At 58.2% G+C, this 19763-nt stretch overlaps 2 protein-coding genes across 2 annotated transcripts; both read left to right on the top strand.

Moving 5' to 3' along the window:
• Positions 1–265: 265 nt before the first annotated feature.
• On the top strand, positions 266–3940 carry LOC137212716 (keratin, type I cytoskeletal 19). Its single transcript, XM_067716440.1, has 6 exons — positions 266–748; positions 2256–2338; positions 2566–2722; positions 3029–3190; positions 3303–3428; positions 3560–3940. Exons 1-6 carry the CDS (start codon positions 329–331, stop codon positions 3812–3814), a joined length of 1203 nt encoding a protein of 400 aa, XP_067572541.1. The 5' UTR covers positions 266–328; the 3' UTR covers positions 3815–3940.
• Positions 3941–9312: 5372 nt separating this feature from the next.
• On the top strand, positions 9313–13806 carry LOC137212740 (keratin, type I cytoskeletal 15). Its single transcript, XM_067716488.1, has 8 exons — positions 9313–9774; positions 10596–10678; positions 10762–10918; positions 11393–11554; positions 11640–11765; positions 11943–12163; positions 12615–12640; positions 13336–13806. Exons 1-8 carry the CDS (start codon positions 9313–9315, stop codon positions 13428–13430), a joined length of 1332 nt encoding a protein of 443 aa, XP_067572589.1. The 3' UTR covers positions 13431–13806.
• Positions 13807–19763: the final 5957 nt, after the last annotated feature.

The following is a 19763-nucleotide window of genomic DNA, read 5'->3' as shown; positions in this document are numbered from 1 at the left end:
ATGGGGGTGAAGATCCGAACGAGTGTGCCAGCGGGGTGTGTGGCTGGGCATCTGAGTGGGCTGGTGTGGGGCAGCTCTCCGGAGGGCAGGAGCCTCTGGTCCCAGGGAGGGGAGAGTCGGAAGCAGAGCCGCCAGGAACTGACCAATGGGGAGAGCGCCCGTATTTGCTCTCAGGAGCCTGCAAATTCCTGGGCCCTCAGAAATCCGCCCGACACCGTCCCCCCTCCCCCGCCCAACCCCGGGCATAAAAGGCGCCAGGTGAGGGCCTCGCCACTCCTCTTGCCGACTGCAGCCACTCCGACCGGTGTCGCCCGCGTCCTCCTTCGCCATGACTTCCTACAGCTATCGCCAGTCGTCGGCCACCTCTTCCTTCGGGGGTCTGGGCGGCGGCTCCATGCGCTTCGGGGTGGGAGGCGCCTTCCGCGCGCCCAGCATCCACGGGGGCTCGGGTGGCCGCGGCGTGTCGGTGTCCTCCGCCCGCTTCTTGTCCTCGTCCTCCTCCGGGGGCTACGGCGGCGGCTATGCGGGCGCCCTGGCCGGCTCCGACGGGCTGCTGGCGGGCAACGAGAAGCTCACCATGCAGAACCTCAACGACCGCCTGGCCTCCTACCTGGAGAAGGTGCGCGCCCTGGAGGAGGCCAACGGCGACTTGGAGGTGAAGATCCGCGACTGGTACCAGAAGCAGGGGCCCGGGCCCGCCCGCGACTACAGCCACTACTTCAAGACCATCGGGGCCCTGCGGGACCAGGTGGGAGGCGGCCCGGCCGCGGGAAGTGCACCTGTCGCGAATACCCAGCCCCGCGGGCCGGGTGAGGCCCGAGGCGGGGGCGGCGGGCGCCAGAGCCACCTCCCGGCCGGGGCGGGAGCGAGGGTTAGGATTGGGGAGGGCCCGCAGGGTGGGGCGGAGGGAAGCCGGCCGGTGAGGAGGGGCAGGACCACGGGGCAGGAAGTGGAGGCCTGGTTGGGGGGAGCGGGTTAATGTGGGGGGACTGGAGGGCGGGAGGAAGAAGGCGCGCCGGTCGGCTAGGCCTGGGAAAGGGGGGAGGAAGGAGGGGGAAGAGATGGGGCGCGCTGTGGGCTGCCCTGAGGTCTGGACCTGAGTCGCTGTGCAACAGGGAAATGCAAGAGTTTGGCCAGGGAGGAATCTGGTTCTCGCCGGCCAGACCTGCCTTCTGCTGCCCCCGGTGTGAGGCCCTCTGCATTCCTTGTCTCCCGCCGGGCGGGTCTGGTTTCCATCACGCAGAGGCTGAAGCCCCTCCCCCGCCCAGGGGGCCACTGGGGACTTCGAGGAGCTCTAGGAGGAATGGGAGAGGCTAACTCTGGCCCCTGGGCAAGGAGGGACATATGCTGTGGCCCCCGGACTGGGTAAAGGAGAGACGAATGCTGAGCTTGTGAAGACCTCTGTGGAGAGGCCCCGTGCCGTGTGGGTGGAGACCCCAAGTCCCAGCTACAGCCTCTTGCTGGGAGGCCCTCAGGGTCCTTCAGGGTGGGGCTTGGTCTCTGCCCACAGGGAACTCCTCAGAGCTGGGATCTCGGTCCCGAAGAAATGTTTCAGAAGCCAGTGGGACACTTAACAGCCTCACACGTTGGGTCTCCAAACGCACAGTCCCCACAGCGTAGGCCAGGGCCCACCCTGTGCCTGGAGTGCTGCTGGGTGCCAGGGGCCTAGACCAGACCCGTAGATGAGGGAGAGCTAGAGATGTAAACAACGAGCGTAGTGCTTTCAAACTTTATAAACTGTGACCCACACAAGGGAATACACTTCGCCTCAAAGAGGAGGCACAAAGTGTCGGCACATAATAGATGCTCGACAGAGCGCTTTCCCTTCCCCGAAGGCAGAAGGTGCTTTGAGTGGGGGTCAGACCACAGCTCAGACCACAGCCCACCCCTGTGCTCCCTGCATCTGGTTTGCGGATCACTAGAAGTTGCCTCCCTACGAGCATTTAGAGTTTCCCTGGGTGCAGGTCGTGGAGACTTTTCCCCCCAGGCTTACCTCCCTGCCCTTGCCATTTCCCCCCTGGCTCAGCCTCCCTGGCGGTAGTTTCTCCCGCTCCAGCTCCTGGGCCTGGACCCATTCCAAGGCCTCCCAGAGAGCAGGCTGATGGGCAGCCTGGGGTGGCTGAGGCTTTGGTCTCCAGGCGGTGGAGGCACACAGGCACGCACACTCCTTTGCTCTCCTCTCTCCTCTGGGAAGAAAGTGGGTGGACGGTGCCCACGTACGAACTGGTGCTAACCTCCTGCCTTCCGCCTTCCAGATTCTTGGTGCCACCGTTGAGAATTCCAGGATGGTCCTGCAGATCGACAACGCTCGTTTGGCTGCAGATGACTTTCGAACCAAGTGAGTGTCTGTGCCTTGGGGGCTGCAGAAGCCAGGGCAGGGGAGGGGGGCAATCTCAGGCCCTTATGGGGCTCAGTGCCGTGGGGGGAATGGACTCTGCTCTCACCCACCCCGGCTGGTCTGAAGCACACCCCATACCCCATGGGCCCCTGAACCCAGGGGAGGTGGGGAAGTCTTCAGAGGTGCAGAGGAAATGCTGGCCTGACTGCAACTATTTCCTCCGAAAGGTTCGAGACGGAGCACGCCCTGCGCGTGAGCGTGGAGGCCGACATCAACGGCCTCCGCAGGTTGCTGGACGAGCTGACCCTGGCCAGGACCGACCTGGAGATGCAGATCGAGAACCTCAAGGAGGAGCTGGCCTACCTGAAGAAGAATCACGAGGAGGTGGGTTTCAAGCTGGGCTTCCCATCCACCCCCGCCCAGCTTCCCAGAGCTGCGGACACTTTTCTTTATCCTGTATCCTCTGACCGTGGCCACATCTGCTGCACCCTTGACCTGGCCCTGAGTGTGTCATGTGGCTCCCAAGCGTTCCAGCAGGGAACGGTGGTGACCCCATCTGTACCCCAGTGCTGGCTCCTAGGTCTGCACCTGAAAACCAGACCCCTATGGCCTGGGGGATGGGGGCGTGACCTGGCTCAGGCCCAGCAGGCTCTGGGCCCTGACATGCCCATCTCTGCTGTATCTTTCTAGGAAATCAGTGTCCTGAAGGGCCAGGTGGGTGGTCAGGTCAGTGTGGAGGTGGACTCCGCTCCGGGCGTCGACCTAGCCAAGATCCTGAGCGACATGAGAAGCCAATATGAGGTCATGGCTGAGAAGAACCGGAAGGATGCTGAGGCCTGGTTCACCAGCCAGGTATGGACGGGGAGGCAGGTGCCCCTTGGGGAGGTGGCAAGGAGAGCGGGCTTAATGCTCCCAGGCAAGGGTCTGCCTCAGCGCTTACTCCCTCTGCCTCCTCTCACTGCAGACCGAGGAGCTGAACAGGGAGGTCGCTGGCCACACGGAGCAGCTGCAGAGCAGCAAGACGGAGGTCACCGACCTGCGGCGTACCCTCCAGAGTCTGGAGATCGAGCTGCAGTCTCAGATCAGCATGGTATGTGCCCTCTGCCCTGTGGGATGCGCACTCGTGTCCTTGCGGCCTTGGGCAGCCTGGATGGTGGCTGGGCCCATGCCATCGCTGGGCACCAGGCTCTGCTGAGTCTCCTTCCCTCTCCCTGCCCTCAGAAAGCTGCCCTGGACGGCACGCTGGCCGAAACGGAGGCTCGCTTCGGAGCCCAGCTGGCGCAGATCCAGGCGCTGATCAGTGGTGTCGAAGCCCAGCTGAGCGATGTGCGTGCCGACACCGAGCGGCAGAACCAGGAGTACCAGCACCTAATGGACATCAAGTCCCGGCTGGAGCAGGAGATCGCCACCTACCGAAACCTGCTGGAGGGCCAGGACGCCTACTACAACGACCTGTCCACCCCGAAGGTCCTCTGAGTCTAGCAACCTCCTGGCCTTCCTACTCTGCTGCAGAGGGATTCCCCTGGGTAGGGGCATGGGAGAGGAGGGACCCTTATCCCTGGCTCTCCCCCTGATCTTCCAATAAAACTTTATGGCCCAAGGGAGGAAGGACGTTGAGTTTGTTATTTCAGCCCATGGTGGGGGGGCCAGGCCTTGGCACTGTTTAGGTTTTATTGTTTAGGTTTCATTTGGACCAGAGTCCACGCTTTCCCAGGAAAGGGGAGGGAGGGCGCTCACAAACTCCAGCTGTTACAGTAATTCCTTTGCAGAGGTCTTCATGTATCTCACCTGTTCCCTAAAACAAGGATGTTTAATAAGCATTGCTCCCATTTTACAGAGGGATAAACTAAGGCTCAGAGAGGCGAGGTGGGTTGTTGTATATATAACTGTTCTAACACATGGCAGAGGTGGGATTTGAAACTGGTTTTTGCTTCCAGATTTAGTTTTCTTTCCACTGAACTCACCCCAAGGGTTGGTGTGTGTTTGTGTATCTGTAATTAATGTTTACTGAGCACCTACTAAGTGCTATTTAATCAAACAACCCTGAAAGGTAGTATGAGTTGTATCCTATAGAGTAGGAAGCAGGCTCAGAGAGGTTAAGTAACTTGACCAAGGCCACACAGCAACTACATGGCAGAGCTAGGACCAGAATTACATTTCCTGATTCTTAACCCACAGTGCCACCCCTGCACCCCATCTCCTAGGATGACACTGCTTGTGCCGTTTCCTCAGTACATTCCAGTCTCGCTCTGTGTGAAGGCCTAGGACTGGGATCCCCTGAGGCAGTTCCTCCTGACAGGTTTTTCCACCCAACTTAAGGAGAAACTGGGGCTTTGGGGTCAGGGGGCAGGAACCGGCTCAGAACAGGGCTGGAGAGGGCGCCCTCGTTGGGGTGTGTGTGCGCACGCACTGACACCTCCATCCATCCCCTGGCAGCCCTGCGTAAGCCCCTTACGCCCACCAGCCCATACCTGGGCTCAGAGCCTGGAATAGGACCCAGCTGTGACCCAGACCTCCCACAGAGACCCCCAAACGGGCTTGCCTGGGGCCCGTCCCAGGCCCCCAAAGGAATGCAAGTCCCAGCTTCCTGGTACAACTCTGCCCTGGGGTTGGTATGGTCCTGTCCCTGTGGTTTACAGCTTAGCAGCCAAGAACGGAGGCCAATTAAAGGTAAACATGTCCCACTTCCCCCAGCAGAGAGGTTCAGGCTGAGTGGGTCTGTTCAGGCCCCGTGGATCTGTGACAGCGGCCGACCCTGTGAGGGAGGGGCCTGAGTGAGGCGGAAGGTCTCTAGGGGGACAGACGGACGCTCTGCCACCTGTGCTCAGCACTGCGCGAAGGAGGCTCAGGACCCCGCCGTACCTGGTGTTCATCCTGAAGGGGGTGCTTTTTCCGCCATTTTCCATGAAGCTTGGTAGGCTCATTAGTTTACTCCAAATCACAGGCTGGTGACCCCCGAGCCCAGCTCTTCCCGCTTCCCCTGCCACAGCCCTGGGCCAGGAGCCCCTTCTGCCACGTCCCCAGTTATTCCGCTCTGGCCGTCAGCACCTACAGACTCACTCTCCCACTTGACTTAGGAGGCCTTGGAGCTAGAGGCCAGAGGCCTGGCTGCACCCCCAGTCCCAGGCTGGGAGTGCCCAGATATTTGTCCCCTGTTCGTGAAAGCCTCTGTTGTCACAGCTGAAACCCTCCCCTGTGCCCCAGAGGCTCCTGGAATGTGGCTGTGAGGCGGGCTCTGGGCCCCATACAGGTGGGGCTGGTGACTGGGTCTCAGGTCTGGGTGTCAGGAATAAAGCTTTCCTTTGTGTGCAGGTGCGCGCGCGTGCGCGTGCGTGCGTGCATGCGTGTGTGTGTGTGTGTGTGTGTGTGTGTGGACACTTTTCTGTCTCAGTCTGGGAGCTGAAACTAGGGGTACTGTGTTGACAGAAGCAGCTAGGATAGAGGAAAGGGAGCGAGAGGAAGGGGGAGGGGATTTGGGGGGGCAGCCCTGCTGGTCATCTTGACCACTTCAGTTTGCAAGCATTTCCGGTCCGTCATCTTGCTCCATCCCCGTGAGTCAGACTGGGTCAGAGTTATTTCCATTTTTCCAATTGGTAGACTGAGGCTCGGAGAGAGGAGGCTTGATTACTCAACGCCATGTAACTAATAAATGAGAAATGAGGAATTCTCCAGGCCCCAGGGCATGCCCTCTCTCTGACCCTGGCATCTCCCTGGGGAGCAGAGGAGAGTCTAACATCTATGGAGGTCCCCACTCCCCCTGTGACACTGAATGCTCACTGTGGCCCTGTAGCTGGGGCCAGTGTTAATGGGGTCCGTGTTTTTTTTGTTTTTTTTTATTGTGGTAAAATACACATAACATAAACATTACCGTCTCACACATTTCTCGGTGCGCAGCTCTGTGGCAGTTCTGTGCACTCACATTGTTGTACAAGCGTGCCGTGCAAGCGCCACCCCCATCCTCATAACTCTTTCTATCTTGTAAAACGGAAACTTGATCCCCATTAAACCATAACTCCTCATTCTCTCTCCCCACCCCCGGCAACCACCATTACACTTTCTGTCTCTATGATTTTGACTCTTCTTAGTGTCTCATGTAAGTGGGAAAATGGCCCAATTTTAAGTCAGGAACCTGGCTCGGAGATGTTGAGTCAACACACCCGGAGGTGGAGTCCAGCTCAGGCTCTTCCCACTGGGCTGCATCGTCCCATCCCTAGGAGGGAAGGCCGGCTCTGGGACAGCCTGTCGGCCTGCAGTGGGCAAAGGACAGAAACTGGCACAGCATCCCGGGTGGGCTGCTTGGGGCAGGGCCCAGGTCTGCAGTCTGGGCTGGAGCCAAATGGAGCTTGACCTCCACCCTTGCCCAGCCATCACCTTCTGGTGCTAGTGAGTAGGCTCCGGCCACCCAGACCTTGAGCTCATAGGAACTGTTTGGACCGAAACCAGGGATTTGTGACTGGGGCAGCTGCTGCCTGGCCTGGGCCTGAGAGCGTAGGGAAAGCCCCCTTGAGGGGCTGCTGGAGGGGAGTCAGGGTGCAGAGAGAGGCTGGCTGGGGTCCAGCCCTCCCTCACCCCGGGGTGATGCCACATAATTTTTCCCGGGGTAATTGCTGGGGCCGTAATGTCTGCAGAGGCTTTGAGGAGCTATGGCTGATCTGAGTTTGATTATTTTTCTTTCAGAGGAAAAGACAGTATCCTCCCATCCACGAGACAATACCTCACTGTCTGGGCCCAGCACTCAGAGGCGGGCTCACTGTGATACTGGGCGAGGAGAAGCCCACCCCCACGTACCAGGAATACTCCACTACCCCAGCTCAGGTGCAGGAATCTGGAGTCTGGGGAGCGGAACACCTTCTTTTCCTGTCTCCTGTTTGAGTGTGGGGGGGGGGGCGGTCAGAGGACCCAGTGAGTCCCGGCGATGCCCTCTTACTAGCTGTGCCACCTTATACCAATCACTTCCCTCTCTGAGCTGCAATTTCATTCCTTCTGAAATAGGGGCAGGGATCATCTTCTTAGCTGTGAGGAATAGAGGCGGCGTGGATGCAGAAGTGCACTGTAAACTGTGAAGGATGCGGTGGAAGTAAGAATTTACTGTTATTAAAGCAATAAAAACAATGACCTGCATTGCCCAGTAGGTGCTGGTTATGGAAGAATATGGCAGAGTGTGACGGTCACTCACACGGCAGATCTGATGCCCGAGGACAAAAAAAATGTCCCCGCAGGTGATGGTACTTGGGAGTCCTAAGTATTGGACATGCACCCCTCTATCCGGTGCCTCAGAAGACGGGGAGCAAGGAGGAGGCAGGATGGGGGCTCTTGGGCCTCAGGGCTTCCCTGTAAGTGGGAGCTGAGAGTGCCCGTTGCAACAAGGAAACTGAGACTTGAATGGTACCATGTCCAAGGTTTTCCAAGCAGTGATGGGTAGAGCCAGGCTTGAAGCCAGGTCCCAGGGAATCCAGAGCTCCGTCAGCTTCATGGTGCTGCAGCTGTGGTCCAGGAATCCTCCTCCTGACCCTCCAGCCTGGTCTTGCTCACTTCCCCACCCCTGGCTCTCTCTAAACCCCGCAGCCAAAGCCAGAGGGCCAGGGCACGCCTCCGGTGGCACTGCCCACAGGTATCAGGTATCCCCGGAACATGGGCCCCTGAGCTGGCGGCGGAGAAAAGGGCTCTCCCGAGTGTTGGACTCCCCTCTCCGGCCTCAGCATCCTGCTCTCTGAAGCGGTGCCTCGACCTTCAAGATCTCCGAGGTGTCTTCCAGCCCGCCCTGCGGGCCTCTCTATCCCCCCACCTCCTCACGGTGCTCAGGCACATACAGCTTTCTGGATCGGATCCCTCCTCAGCTTCGTGGTGCTTGACGGGACAAACAGGGTTAATCTAGCGCCACTGTGCAGCGACTTGCCTCTCCCTGGAGAAAGCAGGGGCTTTCTGGAACTTGCTCCCGTCTTATCTGCAGAGGTTTGCCCCAACTTGTCCCAGGAGCAAGCAAATGTTCAGTGACATATAGTTGGCAGGCGGTGGGATTATCAATCAGCCCCTTGTCAGCCCTGAGCCCGCTGGCTTTTGTGAGAATGCCAGTGCCATGGGGCTGAGGGCCGGTGTGGGGGAGCTGGAGAAGAAGGAGGGGGACTGGGGGTGGGGGAGGAGAGGAGGAGAGGGGGGGAGGAGAGGAGGAGAGGGGTGGAGGAGAGGAGGAGGGGGGGAGGAGAGGAGGAGAGGGGTGGAGGAGAGGAGGAGAAGGGTGGAGGAGAGGAGGAGAGGGGGGGAGGAGAGGAGGAGAGGGGGGGAGGGTTGGAGCATCAGGGAAGTGACAGATGCTGGCCCCTCTGGTCACCTCAGCTGGAACTTGACTCAGGATCCCTCTCCTGTCCTCAGCCTATCCCTGTGGGCCCTGCATTCCTCTGTGTACCTCTGCCCGCCAATCCCCAGAGCCCTCAGGCTCGCACATGGGGTCTGTGAGAGGGACCGCACAGGGCAGCGATGAAAAGTGGATTCTCGAACTGAGAGCGGGGAGCCGGCCACCTGCGGGCAGCAGAGAAGTCCAGCGGAGAGTGGAGTTGGCCTGAGCCTCTAAGAGTGCAGGCGGAGGCCTGGCAGACGTGATGCGAGTTTGCTCCTTTCGGTTTTCTCCTGGAGAGTAGAGATGAACCTGTAATCCAAGTGTTAAAACCATGGCCCGGGGCAAAACACCATTCATTCTGAATCATCTCTTTTGTTGCATTAAAAAAAAAAAAAAAATAGAAAGAAAAGAAAAACCCCAAACCAGCCACGTGGAGGTGTGCAGGTGGCTGTGTTTGTCAGGAAGGCAGAAGGAGTTGGCTTCCCTTTGGGGGAGGAGACATGGCCCCACAACACCCTGGGAGGGGTATATAAGGAGCCTGGGGCTGGGGGTGACAGGTGCAGACCTCGGGTTTCAGCCCAGCTCACGCCTCCTGCCAGCTTTGCTTGTGCTGCTGAGAGCTCAGGGCTGCTGCCTGGCCATGAGCACCACATTTCTGCAGACTTCTTCCTCCACCTTTGGGGGTGGCTCGACCTGGGGGGGTTCCCTCATGGCTGGGGGAGGAGGCTTTGGTGGGGGGAGTCTCTATGGGGGAGGTGGGAGCCGCAGTATCTCAGCTTCTTCTGCCAGGTTTTTCTCCTCGGGGTCAGCAGGGGGCTATGGGGGCGGCTTCAGTGGAGGGGCTGGTAGTGGTTTGGGTGGAGGCTTTGGTGGTGGCTTTGGTGACTTCGGCGGTGGCGGTCTCCTCTCTGGCAACGAGAAGCTCACCATGCAGAACCTCAACGACCGCCTGGCCTCCTACCTGGAGAAGGTGCGCGCCCTGGAGGAGGCCAACGCTGACCTGGAGGTGAAGATCCGTGACTGGTACCAGAAGCAGAGCCCAACCAGCCCGGAGCATGACTACAGCCCCTACTTCAAGACCATCGAAGAACTCCGAGACAAGGTGAGTCCTCGGGCGTCAGGGAGAGGGGAGCAGGTGGCTGGTGCCAGCCGCCTGGGGGAAATCCTTGCCTTCCCAGGTAATGATGTGTAACCTCGGCAAACTTGGAGCGTAGGGAATGCGTTCCAGGTGTGGATGCCCGCAAACATCTGCTCAACCTGGCATTGCTGGGGATCCTGGCACGCGGGTCTCGACCAGTAGGGGCCGAGGTGAGAGCAGTGTTCACACCCTGCAGGGCTCTGCCTAGAGCATTCCTTTGGGTTTTTTGCAAGAACGGAGGTGTAGAGATGAACCTCCGGTTCTAGGAGTCCAGAACACCAGGACTGCCTGCCTCACCCTTCGAATGTCTTGGGTGGCAAAAGCACTGTTGGACCTTCGGAGATCTGGAACTGGGTATGGGCTCTCCCAGCCACTCACTCACCCTTCACTCACCTGCACCAGTTTCCGCAGCTGCCCTCCAGTTTCCCCCTGACTGGAATGTTCTGTAGATGCATGGCTGTGTTAAGGTGTGCAGGAGGCCGGCGACCGTGAGTTGCCTACAGGGGAGGCTGGTGGACTACCGCCAAGAGGGCACCCTCTCCAGGCCAGGCACTTTCCACAGGGGGTTCTCCTCAACCCTGGTTCCTTGGTCTTTCATGTTCTGGAGACGAGGAGGGTGGCTTGGGACTGGACTGGACTGGACTCTGCCCCGGGGCCCTACAGGCTTCCGTTGCTGGTGTCAGAGGGGAGATATTTAGTGAGGGGTCCCGCCTGGGGCGCAGGGCAGGGCGAGCAGCAGGGAAGAGGGAGGGGTCCTCTAGACACCAGCTCCCTGTATCTTGCAGATCCTGGCGGCCACCATCGACAACTCCCGGGTTAGCCTGGAGATCGACAACTCCAGGCTGGCCGCGGATGACTTCAGACTCAAGTATGTTCCCTCTGCCCCCTCTCCCAACTCCAGTGGCCCAGACCCCTCACCCTTCCTCACTTGGGTTCCCTCTTCCTTTCCAGGTATGAGAACGAGCTGGCCCTGCGCCAGAGCATGGAGGCCGACATCAACGGCCTCCGCAGGGTGCTGGACGAGCTGACCCTGGCCAGAGCCGACCTGGAGCTGCAGACTGAGAGCCTGAACGAGGAGCTGGCCTACCTCCGGAAGAACCACGAGGAAGTGAGAGCCAGGCAGTGGCTGGGGCTGATGGGAGGCAGAGTGGGGCCTCTGGGGCCTCCTCATAGTTGGGGGAAGGACTTCGTGGTTCAGATATGCACGCCCCCCAACACAGGGGTCTCCTTGAGAGGAAGGGGCACTGTCGACCCAGACCCCTTGTCTCCTCTGATCCACAGCCAGGCCAGGTGGCCAGTGGGCACTGCTGTCCTGATCTGCTTCAGGAACTGACACAAAGGCCCTACTGTCTTGAGGTCCTCCCTCGGCAGGACCTAGAGAGGAGGAGGGACCCTTAGTGCTGAGGGGCTCGTGCGATCAAAAGTCTTCACGTGCAGTGGGAAACAGGGGCCCGGGATGGGTATGGGGCAGAGCCAACGTCACGTGGTGAGTTAGGGATGGAGCCGGGATTGGCACGTGGGACCCCAGACTCAGCTCTGGCTTCCGCCCTCTGTCTCTGTATGGGCCCCACCCACCCTGCAGGAGATGAAGGAGCTCAGCAACCAGCTGGCCGGCCAGGTCAACGTGGAGATGGACGCAGCACCGGGCGTGGACCTGACCCACGTGCTGGCGGAGATGAGGGAGCAGTACGAGGCCATGGCGGAGAAGAACCGCCGGGATGCCGAGGCCTGGTTCTTCAGCAAGGTGGGCCTGACCTGCCAGCCCCGCTCCAGCTCCCTGAGCTCCTGGGAGGCCCGTGGAGCTCACTTGTCTTGTGCGTGACCTACAGACAGAGGAGCTGAATAAGAAGGTGGCCTCCAACACAGAGATGATCCAGACCAGCAAGACGGAGATCGTAGACCTGAGACGCACGGTGCAGGGGCTGGAGATGGAGCTGCAGTCCCAGCTCAGCAAGGTCTGGCTCCCACCCCACCCACCCCAGCCTCTCCCACGCTCCGTGGCTGTGTAAGCCTTGGCGTTCCCGAGCTCCCTTTGGGGCTGTTCCTTGCCATCCATTCAGCCTCTCTCCCCAGGCCCTCGGCGGCTTCCTGTCTAGCCTGATGTGATGTCTGTCGGTCTGCTGCCCCACCAGAAAGCCGGGCTGGAGAGCACGCTGGCGGAGACCGAGTGCCGCTACGCCCTGCAGCTGCAGCAGATCCAGGGCTTCATCAGCAGCATCGAGGCCCGGCTGAGCGAGCTCCGCAGTGAGATGGAGTGCCAGAGCCAGGAGTACAAGATGCTGCTGGACACCAAGGCGCGGCTGGAGCAGGAGATCGCCACCTACCGCAGCCTGCTGGAGGGCCAGGACGCCAGGCAGGGGCTCGGGTGCAGGGGGCAGCGAGGGAGGGGCCGGTTGTGGTTGAGTGGGGAGAGTCATCTTAAGTGCAGCGTCTACAGTCAAAAGAGAACAGAACAAGGAGTAAGAGGTTCTGGACTCTGCGCTCTAGTCTTTGGCCGCTACCTTGGGCAGGTCCTGTCACCTCTCTGGACCTGTGTACCTTCTGTAAATGATAGCAGTTGGGCTCGTGGTCTTGGATTTAATGCTGGTTCCATTTCCAGCATGAAATAGATGGAGTGTTATCATAGATCAGAATCTGTGTGCTTGCGGGTGGCTCTCAGGATGTCCCAGGCTTTAGAGAAGTCAGATGTGGGAGTGAGGGTGGTGTGAGGGCTGGAGAGGACGGCTTAGCTGTCTCCCGGGGCCTCCTGTAGGCAGACCTGAGTTTTTGTCTGTTGCTTACATCTGCTGCCCCCTCTCTTTCAGAATGGCTGGCATTGGTACCAGAGAAGGTAAGAGGCTTCACTCTTCTTTTCTTTTTTCTGGCCACACTGGGCGGCATGCGGGATCTTAGTTCCCCGGCCAGGGATTGAACCCGTGCCCCCTGCAGTGGAAGTGTGGAGACTTAACCACTGAACCGCCAGAGAAGTCCAAGAGACTTAACTCTTCCTGAGTTGAGGGGAGAGGGAAGCTATTGAAGCCACAATTCTTCTTGGAATGGGGAGGAAGGTGAAAGAGGCCAAGCATCCCAGTAGGGTGGGGACATGCCCATTCCAGTAGGTACCTCTTCCCCAGTGGGACCCCTCTATCAGCCCCAGGTAGGGTTGGGATTGAAGATTTACTGAGAACCTTCCAGGATGAGTAAGCTTTGTCCAGGGTATAGACCCCCCCGGCTCCCCCTCCACCGCCTCCCCCCCCGCCCCACCTTCATGCACTTATGGTGAGATGCCCGTGATTAATTTCTGTTTATGTACAGCTTAAAAGCCCTGACATTCTTGCTCACTGCACAGCACACCTGCCGCTGCCGCCGCCAATCTCTTTGATGAGTGATTCCGCACCAGTCCTCCTGGCAGCTCTGGGCGGATTGGCCAATGGCCATTATCAGGGGTGCTGTGCAGTTCTCCCAGAGCTCAGCCAAGGTCCTGGCCCCTTGGGAGGGAGGACAGGGAGAGTCTCCCACTCCAAAGCTCGCCTCTTCTTTCTACAGCCTCCCTGGGAGGTGGTGGCAGCGGCAAAGTCCTCATCAATGTTGAGGAGTCAGTGGATGGGAAGGTGGTTTCTTCTCGAAAGAGAGACATCTAAGTGCCCAGCGCAGGAGAGACACCCCCGTCATCCCCACCCTCCCCAGGCTGAGTGGACAGCTGGCTGGAGGGACCAGAAAAGCAAACTCGGGCTTCCCTGGTGGCACAGTGGTTAACAATCCACCTGCCAGTGCAGGGGACACGGGTTCGAGCCCTGGTCCAGGAAGATCCCACATGCCGTGGAGCAACTAAGCCCGCGAGCCACAACTACGGAACCTGCCCTCTAGAGCCCACGAGCCACAACTACCGAAGCCCGCGTGCCTAGAACCTGTGCTCCGCGACAAGAGAAGCCACTGCAATCAGAAGCCCTCGCACTGCAACCAAGAGCAGCCCCCCACTCGCCGCAACTAGAGAAAGCCCGTGTGCAGCAGTGAAGACCCAACACAGCCCCCCCCAAAATGATAATAATAATAATAAAGAAAAAAAATAAACGAAAAGCAAACTCCAGGCACTGCCTTCAGAGGGTCCAGCTCAAGGGGTCCCTCATCTCCTAGTTGGGTGCTTCACGTGCTTTCCCAGACCCCGCTTCAGCTTTCCCACCTCCCTTACAGCAGGGAGGTGCGAGAAGCAGCCGTATTGTGTAACAAGCTCATGGTTTGCACCATGTCCATGCAATAAAGAATTGCTTTTCCTTTTGCAAATATCTCCTGGGAGTATGTCCAGTTTTTCTTGTTGGTGGCCTCTGAGGAAGCCCAGGGCCCACACGCTGCCATCTCCCCCTGGCTTTGAACTCGTCCCTGCGTGGTCGCTCTTTGGGTTCCCTGGGGTGCCTGGGACAAATCAGGTGGCTCAGACGACTTGCTGTCTTGCTTACCCTCTTTAGTGCTCACAGAAGCAGGAGGCGGGGTTCCTTAGAGCAGTGTGTTGTACTTAGCACAGGGCTGGACACACGGACTAATCACTTACTGGATGGTTGACTGAATCGATGGCTCTGGTTCACCACTCTGTGGTTGGCACTGTGCTAGGCACACCCGCCTATGGGTCTCATTTAACCAACTGCCGGTGGTCAGGATTTATTATTCCATCTTAGAGATGAAGGAACTTAGAGAAGCTTACAGATGAGGAGGTCAGGCTGATGACTTGCCCAGAGGCCTCGTGGATGGGTAGTAAGCGGCAGGGCTTGGGCTGGGTCCCACACCTGTATGACTCCAAGATCAGGGCTTGTTCTGGGACCCCAGGCCCTGGTTCTTCACAGCTCATTGACAGGACCTTCCTCCTTGCTTCTGGCCCTCACCATATGTACCCCTGAACCTCCCCTCTTTTCCAGCCAGGCACACCTGACCTCCAGAGCGGCTGAGCCAGTTCCCCTCTCTGCCCCGCTGCAAAGCTGGCCCCCATTCCCCCCCCGAAGCTGTCATCTCCCCACAAAGCACTGAAAGTGCCCAGAGGGAAAAACACCAGCTCCAGGAAGTCCTCCCTGATTTCTCCAAGCTTAAGTCCAAAGCAGTACCAACCCCTATTTGCCCTTCTCTGTCTAAATCCTGCTCCTGCTCTCCAGTCACCAGTCTCCACCTGAGGGCTCATTAGAGCAGCGGTATCCACGCACACCTGATTTGTCACTTCTGGTTTGGGGCTGTTTCCTTTAGGATTCGTAGCTCCTGATAGAGGGCAGGGAATGAGGAAGTGGAGAACTCTGGGTGCCATGGCTGGGCTGGGCTCGGGTGAGGACTGTGGGGAGAGGGAGAACCGGTTTCTTTGTTCTGCTGGGAAGAGCAGGTAGGACGTGCCGCTGTTCTCCTTAGAATCAGATCATTTGGGAGGAGGGCCAGGCCCTCTGAGAGGGAGCCCGTAGGTCTCGCTGGGTACAACTCCTCACCCAGCAGCCGTGGCTGGAGAGAAGGTGGCATCTGTTCTTTCTGGGGGAGATTTAATCTAGAATGTGTCTCCTGAGTACACACTTTGAGGCCCGATTTCCCTGGGGCCGGAGGAAGGAAACGGAATTTATTAAGTGTCTGCACACTGCCAGGCTCTGGGCAGGACATTCAATGGATGGCATCTCATTTATTCTCCAGACAGCTTTTGAAGCTGTGGGGTCAGACTTCAGAGGCAGTTGTCAGAAGAGGAAACCGAGGGCCAGGGAAGCTCAGTCACTTGAATGAAGGCATAAACTAGGAAACAGTGAAACTGGGTTTGGGACGGTCTCTCTGATTCCAGACCTTTACTTTTTCCCTGGATGCCATAAGGGTGACAGAAGCTGACAACCTCTTCCTTAGAGGGTGTGATGGTCTGAACCCCATTTCTTAACCTCTAGGGGCAGCCTGTTCAAGTGTCACACAGCCATTACAGTCAGAAAGATTGTCGTCACATGCCACCTTGGTCTCTCACGCTGTGGTTCAAGCCCAGAGCACCAGGTTCCACGTCCCCAACATGCTGGGCTCAGCCAGGCTCCTTCTGGGAACTCTCCGACCCCACTATGGCCAGGCTGCTGCTCGTGCCTCACCGGCTTCCGGGCCTCTGTTGGGAGGTCTCAGGCCTCCTAAACGGCCACCGAAGAGCCTTCTTTGCTTGCAAAAATAACCGCGTCTGCAAAGGTGCAGGGTGGCATGGGGGCTCAGCCCTCATCCAGTGAGCCTTCTCTCTGGGCCAGACCCTGAGCTGTGGGGGTGGGAAGGGGAGGCTGCTTCTATCTCCCCTGAGTTCCCATTCCTGCTCTGCTGGGATTCAGGGACAGGCTAGCAGAGAAGCCCTTGGAACTTGCCAAGTCCCGTCCCCTGTCTGACCGTGGAGTGAGAAGCCCACACCTAGGGATAGCTCATGCCTGGCTGAGCCCTTAAATCATCTTCGGGGGGCAGAGACAGCCCACTTCCTGCCCCTGGATGGAGGTGGGGCTGGGTTTCCAGCCAATCCGGGAAGCAGGCAGCAGGCCTCTCTCCTCCCCACAGAGAGGGCAGCTTTGGGACTAGGGTTAGGGCCCCGGGGTGTGTGCTGTGTTCAGGCTGGCTTCCCCAGAGCAGGCGTGGGGCATGCCCACCCCTCTCTGCCTGAGGACTTTGGTCCCTGTTCTCCTCCGGGTCTCAGTTTCCACATCTTTAAATGGAGGTGTCTGACTGGACGAGCTGATCTCGAGGTTGTCTATGGGCTGCCCTGTGTCCTGGGAGCCTGGCCTGTGACGGCAGGGGCTGTGTCTTCTCCCTGCACTGCTGAGTCCTCAGAGGGGTAGAGTCCTGGCCCTGTCACACTCAAGTTTGTAGCTCAATAAGTAGCTGTCGCACGACCGCATGAACTTTCTTCTCTTTTGCTCTTTCTTGCCTTAGACATGGCTCTGGACATTCGCTCATGTCTTGGGTATGTGCCCACCTGGGGGTCACCTGTCCCTCCGTGGGCAGCTGGCGACACGAGGGGAAATAAGGAGGTGGCAGCTTTTCCCATGAGATTTGCAGCTGGGGTGACCCCACTTGATACCGTTCCTGCTAGATATTCCTTCTCACCTAAAGCCAGCAGACAGCGTGTCTCTGAAACAGCTTCTTGGACGGTTAGCCAGAGCTCCCCTGTGCCAGGAGCAGTATTTGGAGGACAAAGCCCTTATCTTCAGGAAATGTAAGACTGAGTGGGGGAGATAAGACAGGAATGCCACCAACTGTCACCTGTCTGGTTGCTGTGGGTGCCGTGCTGGCTGCAGAAACCAGAGAGGGAGGCAAAGCAGTGGGCTGGCACTGGATGGAGGAGGCCCAGAAGAATTCTCCGCCGGGTCATCTAACAACGAGAAGCTCGCATTTCCTCACTTGTAACAGGGAGGGAAGAGTAACCTTCCACCTGCCGGGAGCTCCTGTGGGTCAGGTGTTTCTCAAATACTAACTCCTCTAATGCTTATTTTTCAGTTGCAGTCACCAAGGCACAGAAAGGTTGAGTAACTTTCCCAAGGTCACACAGCCAGTCTGTGGCAGAAGTAGGGTTGAAACAGGTCCACGTAATTCAAAGCCTTTGCTGGCGTCGTTGGGTTTCTGGGGAACCCTGGTGGTATAAAAGGGATTTTAGAAAGCTGATTACGTAGAAACGTGAAGCCCTGAGGCCTTGAGGCTAGGCTGGAGAAGGCTCCTGGGGATTGCTGTGTCAAGCAGGTGTCTCTGAGGGTGGAGGGCTGACAGAGGGCCCGGGTCCACCGTCTGGGGTGGGTCTGCCTTTCACAAGAGACTCCTCGTCTGTGAGGGAGCCTTAGGACCCTTTGGGAGGTGGTCAGCCAGCCTGGGCTCCAGGCCCCCTGTTGTCCAGGGAGAGAGGGAAGGAGGGAGGAGCCTGATCCAAGATTCAAGCAAGGAATGCTGGGCTAGGAGCTGGGGGATGAGGTCGAGGCCTCAACTTTGCAGGTGAACAATCTGGTGACTCTGGATAAATTTTTGAGAACTAGAGCCTCAGAGGGCATTGCTGAAGGAAACTCAGAAGCCATTTCAACGTAAGGCCCACGATGAATCACCATATGTACCCCCACATGTACCCCATATGTACCCCCATATGTACACCACATGTACAGTGAATCAGTGGTAGAGCTAGAGATCCATGCGAAACTCTTCCCTTCCCGCTGCCCCGGGCCTTGGCATTCTGGGTCTCAGTTTCTCCCACATGTGAAATGAAGGAGTTGGATGGGGAATTTCCTAGGACAATTTAGGCTTTGACATTTTGCGTTGAGTAAGTACCCTTACAAGCCCCCGAGCTTTGGAGCTCACATCAGGCCAGACAGGCTGACCATCAGACCAACAGCTGCACAGGCCTAACCACTGTGGGATGCAGGCCCAGCCACCAGCTGGGTCTTGGGTGACAGGAGGCCTGAGAATGGAGAGGGCAAGAGAGAAGGCCCTCTGGATGGGACAGTGCCAACACTGGCCTGAAAGGGATTGACCCGGCAGTAGTCAAGGGCGCAGACCCTAGAGCCAGAGGTTTGAATCTTGGCCCTGACATACTCGAGTTTGGGCGATGTAGTTAACCTCTCTGGGCCTTCGTTTCCTCATCTGGAAAAAGGATACAATAACAATAGCAGAGTTGTTTCCAGGACCGCTCTACATGCATGTAGAGTGTCTCACACAGTATTCACAAATGTTAGCTAGGGGTGTTTTATTATCTTTTAACACATACAGAATGGAACCCTCAGAGATCAGACACCGAGTTTGCAGCAAGCCTCCAAGACACCAACTGGTGGGGTAGAGAGAGCCAGATGCGTTTATGGGGACCTTGGACGAGTGACTTATCTTCCCTGAACCTCAGCTGCCTCATCTATAAGATGGGGCGAATAAAACCCCTCTCCTGTTATTGTGTGACAACCTGTTAAGCTCAGCTTCCTCTGCAGGGGTCACTCATAACGGGGCTTTCCCTCCCCTTCCCTGGAAATGTTATAGCAGAGGTGATTTTGTCAGAACGCAAAGAAGGAAGCTTTAGACGTGTGGGCAGCGCCTCAGCCCCAGCACTCCGTCCTGCCTCATTTGGACAAGGGCTGGGAGAGGAGAAATGGGGTCCCCAGGATGGGTCTCTACTTAGCTCCCTGCAGTAGCACTGGCATGTGTCCCCCCGCCCCATGGGCCCTGGGGTTCACTTTGGGTCAGAGGAAGGCATTCCCGTGCCAAGGCATCAATACCCTGCTCGGGACGGGTGCAGAGGGGCCGTGCCCTGACCCTGTGAGGGAGGCACGTCCTGGCCACCGCGGGGCTTTGGAGGATCTGGGGTTATTGTTCCTCTAAGAGGCGTTGGCTGAACTTGCTCTTCAGCCCCAGGAGGATTGCCATTCCAGGTCTGGCAGGTTCCATTAATTACCTTCTTGGAGGGCTCCTGCTTTGGGCTGAATCACACGTTTTCAGAGAGAGAGAGCTGAGCCATCAGTTTGGGCAGGAGGGCAGGGCACGGTCAGGGGTCAGCCTGAGTCCCTGGCCTCCCCGTGGTCTTAGAGCACCGCAGCCTGGCCTGGCTCTCTCCCTGGCACTGACACCCACTGGGGGAGACGCAGGCCCACTTCCCTACCCATAGAAAACAGAGGCCAAGAAAGCCCTGACCCCGTGCCCTCGTTTCTGGTCTTGCTGAATCAGCGAAGGGGCTTCCAGGACAACCTCAAGCCTGTGTCATCTCACTCCAGCTCCTGGCCTATCCCACCCAGCCCCTCAGGCTGCTGTGGGCGGGCAGCTCCCAGGAGGCCATTCACGGCAACCTTGGCCCCCTTGGTGAGTGGAGGCTTTGAGCCCGAGTCCAGTGTCCTGCACTCTCAGCCCTGGAACCTCTCCTTCTCTCCCGGGCTTCTGAGAGGCCAGCTCAAGGCCTGTTTCTTTTTTCTTTCAGCCTGAGTGGTGAGGCCTCCTCCGCTGGCTTCCTAAGCAGACCCTGAGGTTCAGTCACATCCCAGGCTCCTCGGCAGAGA

This window comes from Pseudorca crassidens, chromosome 19 (assembly GCF_039906515.1).
Source record: "Pseudorca crassidens isolate mPseCra1 chromosome 19, mPseCra1.hap1, whole genome shotgun sequence".
Taxonomy (NCBI): Eukaryota; Metazoa; Chordata; class Mammalia; order Artiodactyla; family Delphinidae; genus Pseudorca; species Pseudorca crassidens.
The sequence above is the reverse complement of the archived record's forward strand: the minus strand, read 5'-3'. Positions and strand labels throughout refer to the sequence as shown.

Bases quoted from the DNA above. Each gene is read 5' to 3' on its own strand.
- LOC137212716 (XM_067716440.1), top strand. From the start codon at position 329: ATGACTTCCTACAGCTATCGCCAGTCGTCGGCCACCTCTTCCTTCGGG. The intron at 749-2,255 runs GTGGGAGGCGGC...TCCGCCTTCCAG, and splicing joins TCGGGGCCCTGCGGGACCAG to ATTCTTGGTGCCACCGTTGA. The intron at 3,429-3,559 runs GTATGTGCCCTC...CCCTGCCCTCAG, and splicing joins TGCAGTCTCAGATCAGCATG to AAAGCTGCCCTGGACGGCAC.
- LOC137212740 (XM_067716488.1), top strand. From the start codon at position 9,313: ATGAGCACCACATTTCTGCAGACTTCTTCCTCCACCTTTGGGGGTGGC. The intron at 12,164-12,614 runs GCAGGGGCTCGG...CCTCTCTTTCAG, and splicing joins CTGGAGGGCCAGGACGCCAG to AATGGCTGGCATTGGTACCA. The intron at 12,641-13,335 runs GTAAGAGGCTTC...TTCTTTCTACAG, and splicing joins TGGCATTGGTACCAGAGAAG to CCTCCCTGGGAGGTGGTGGC.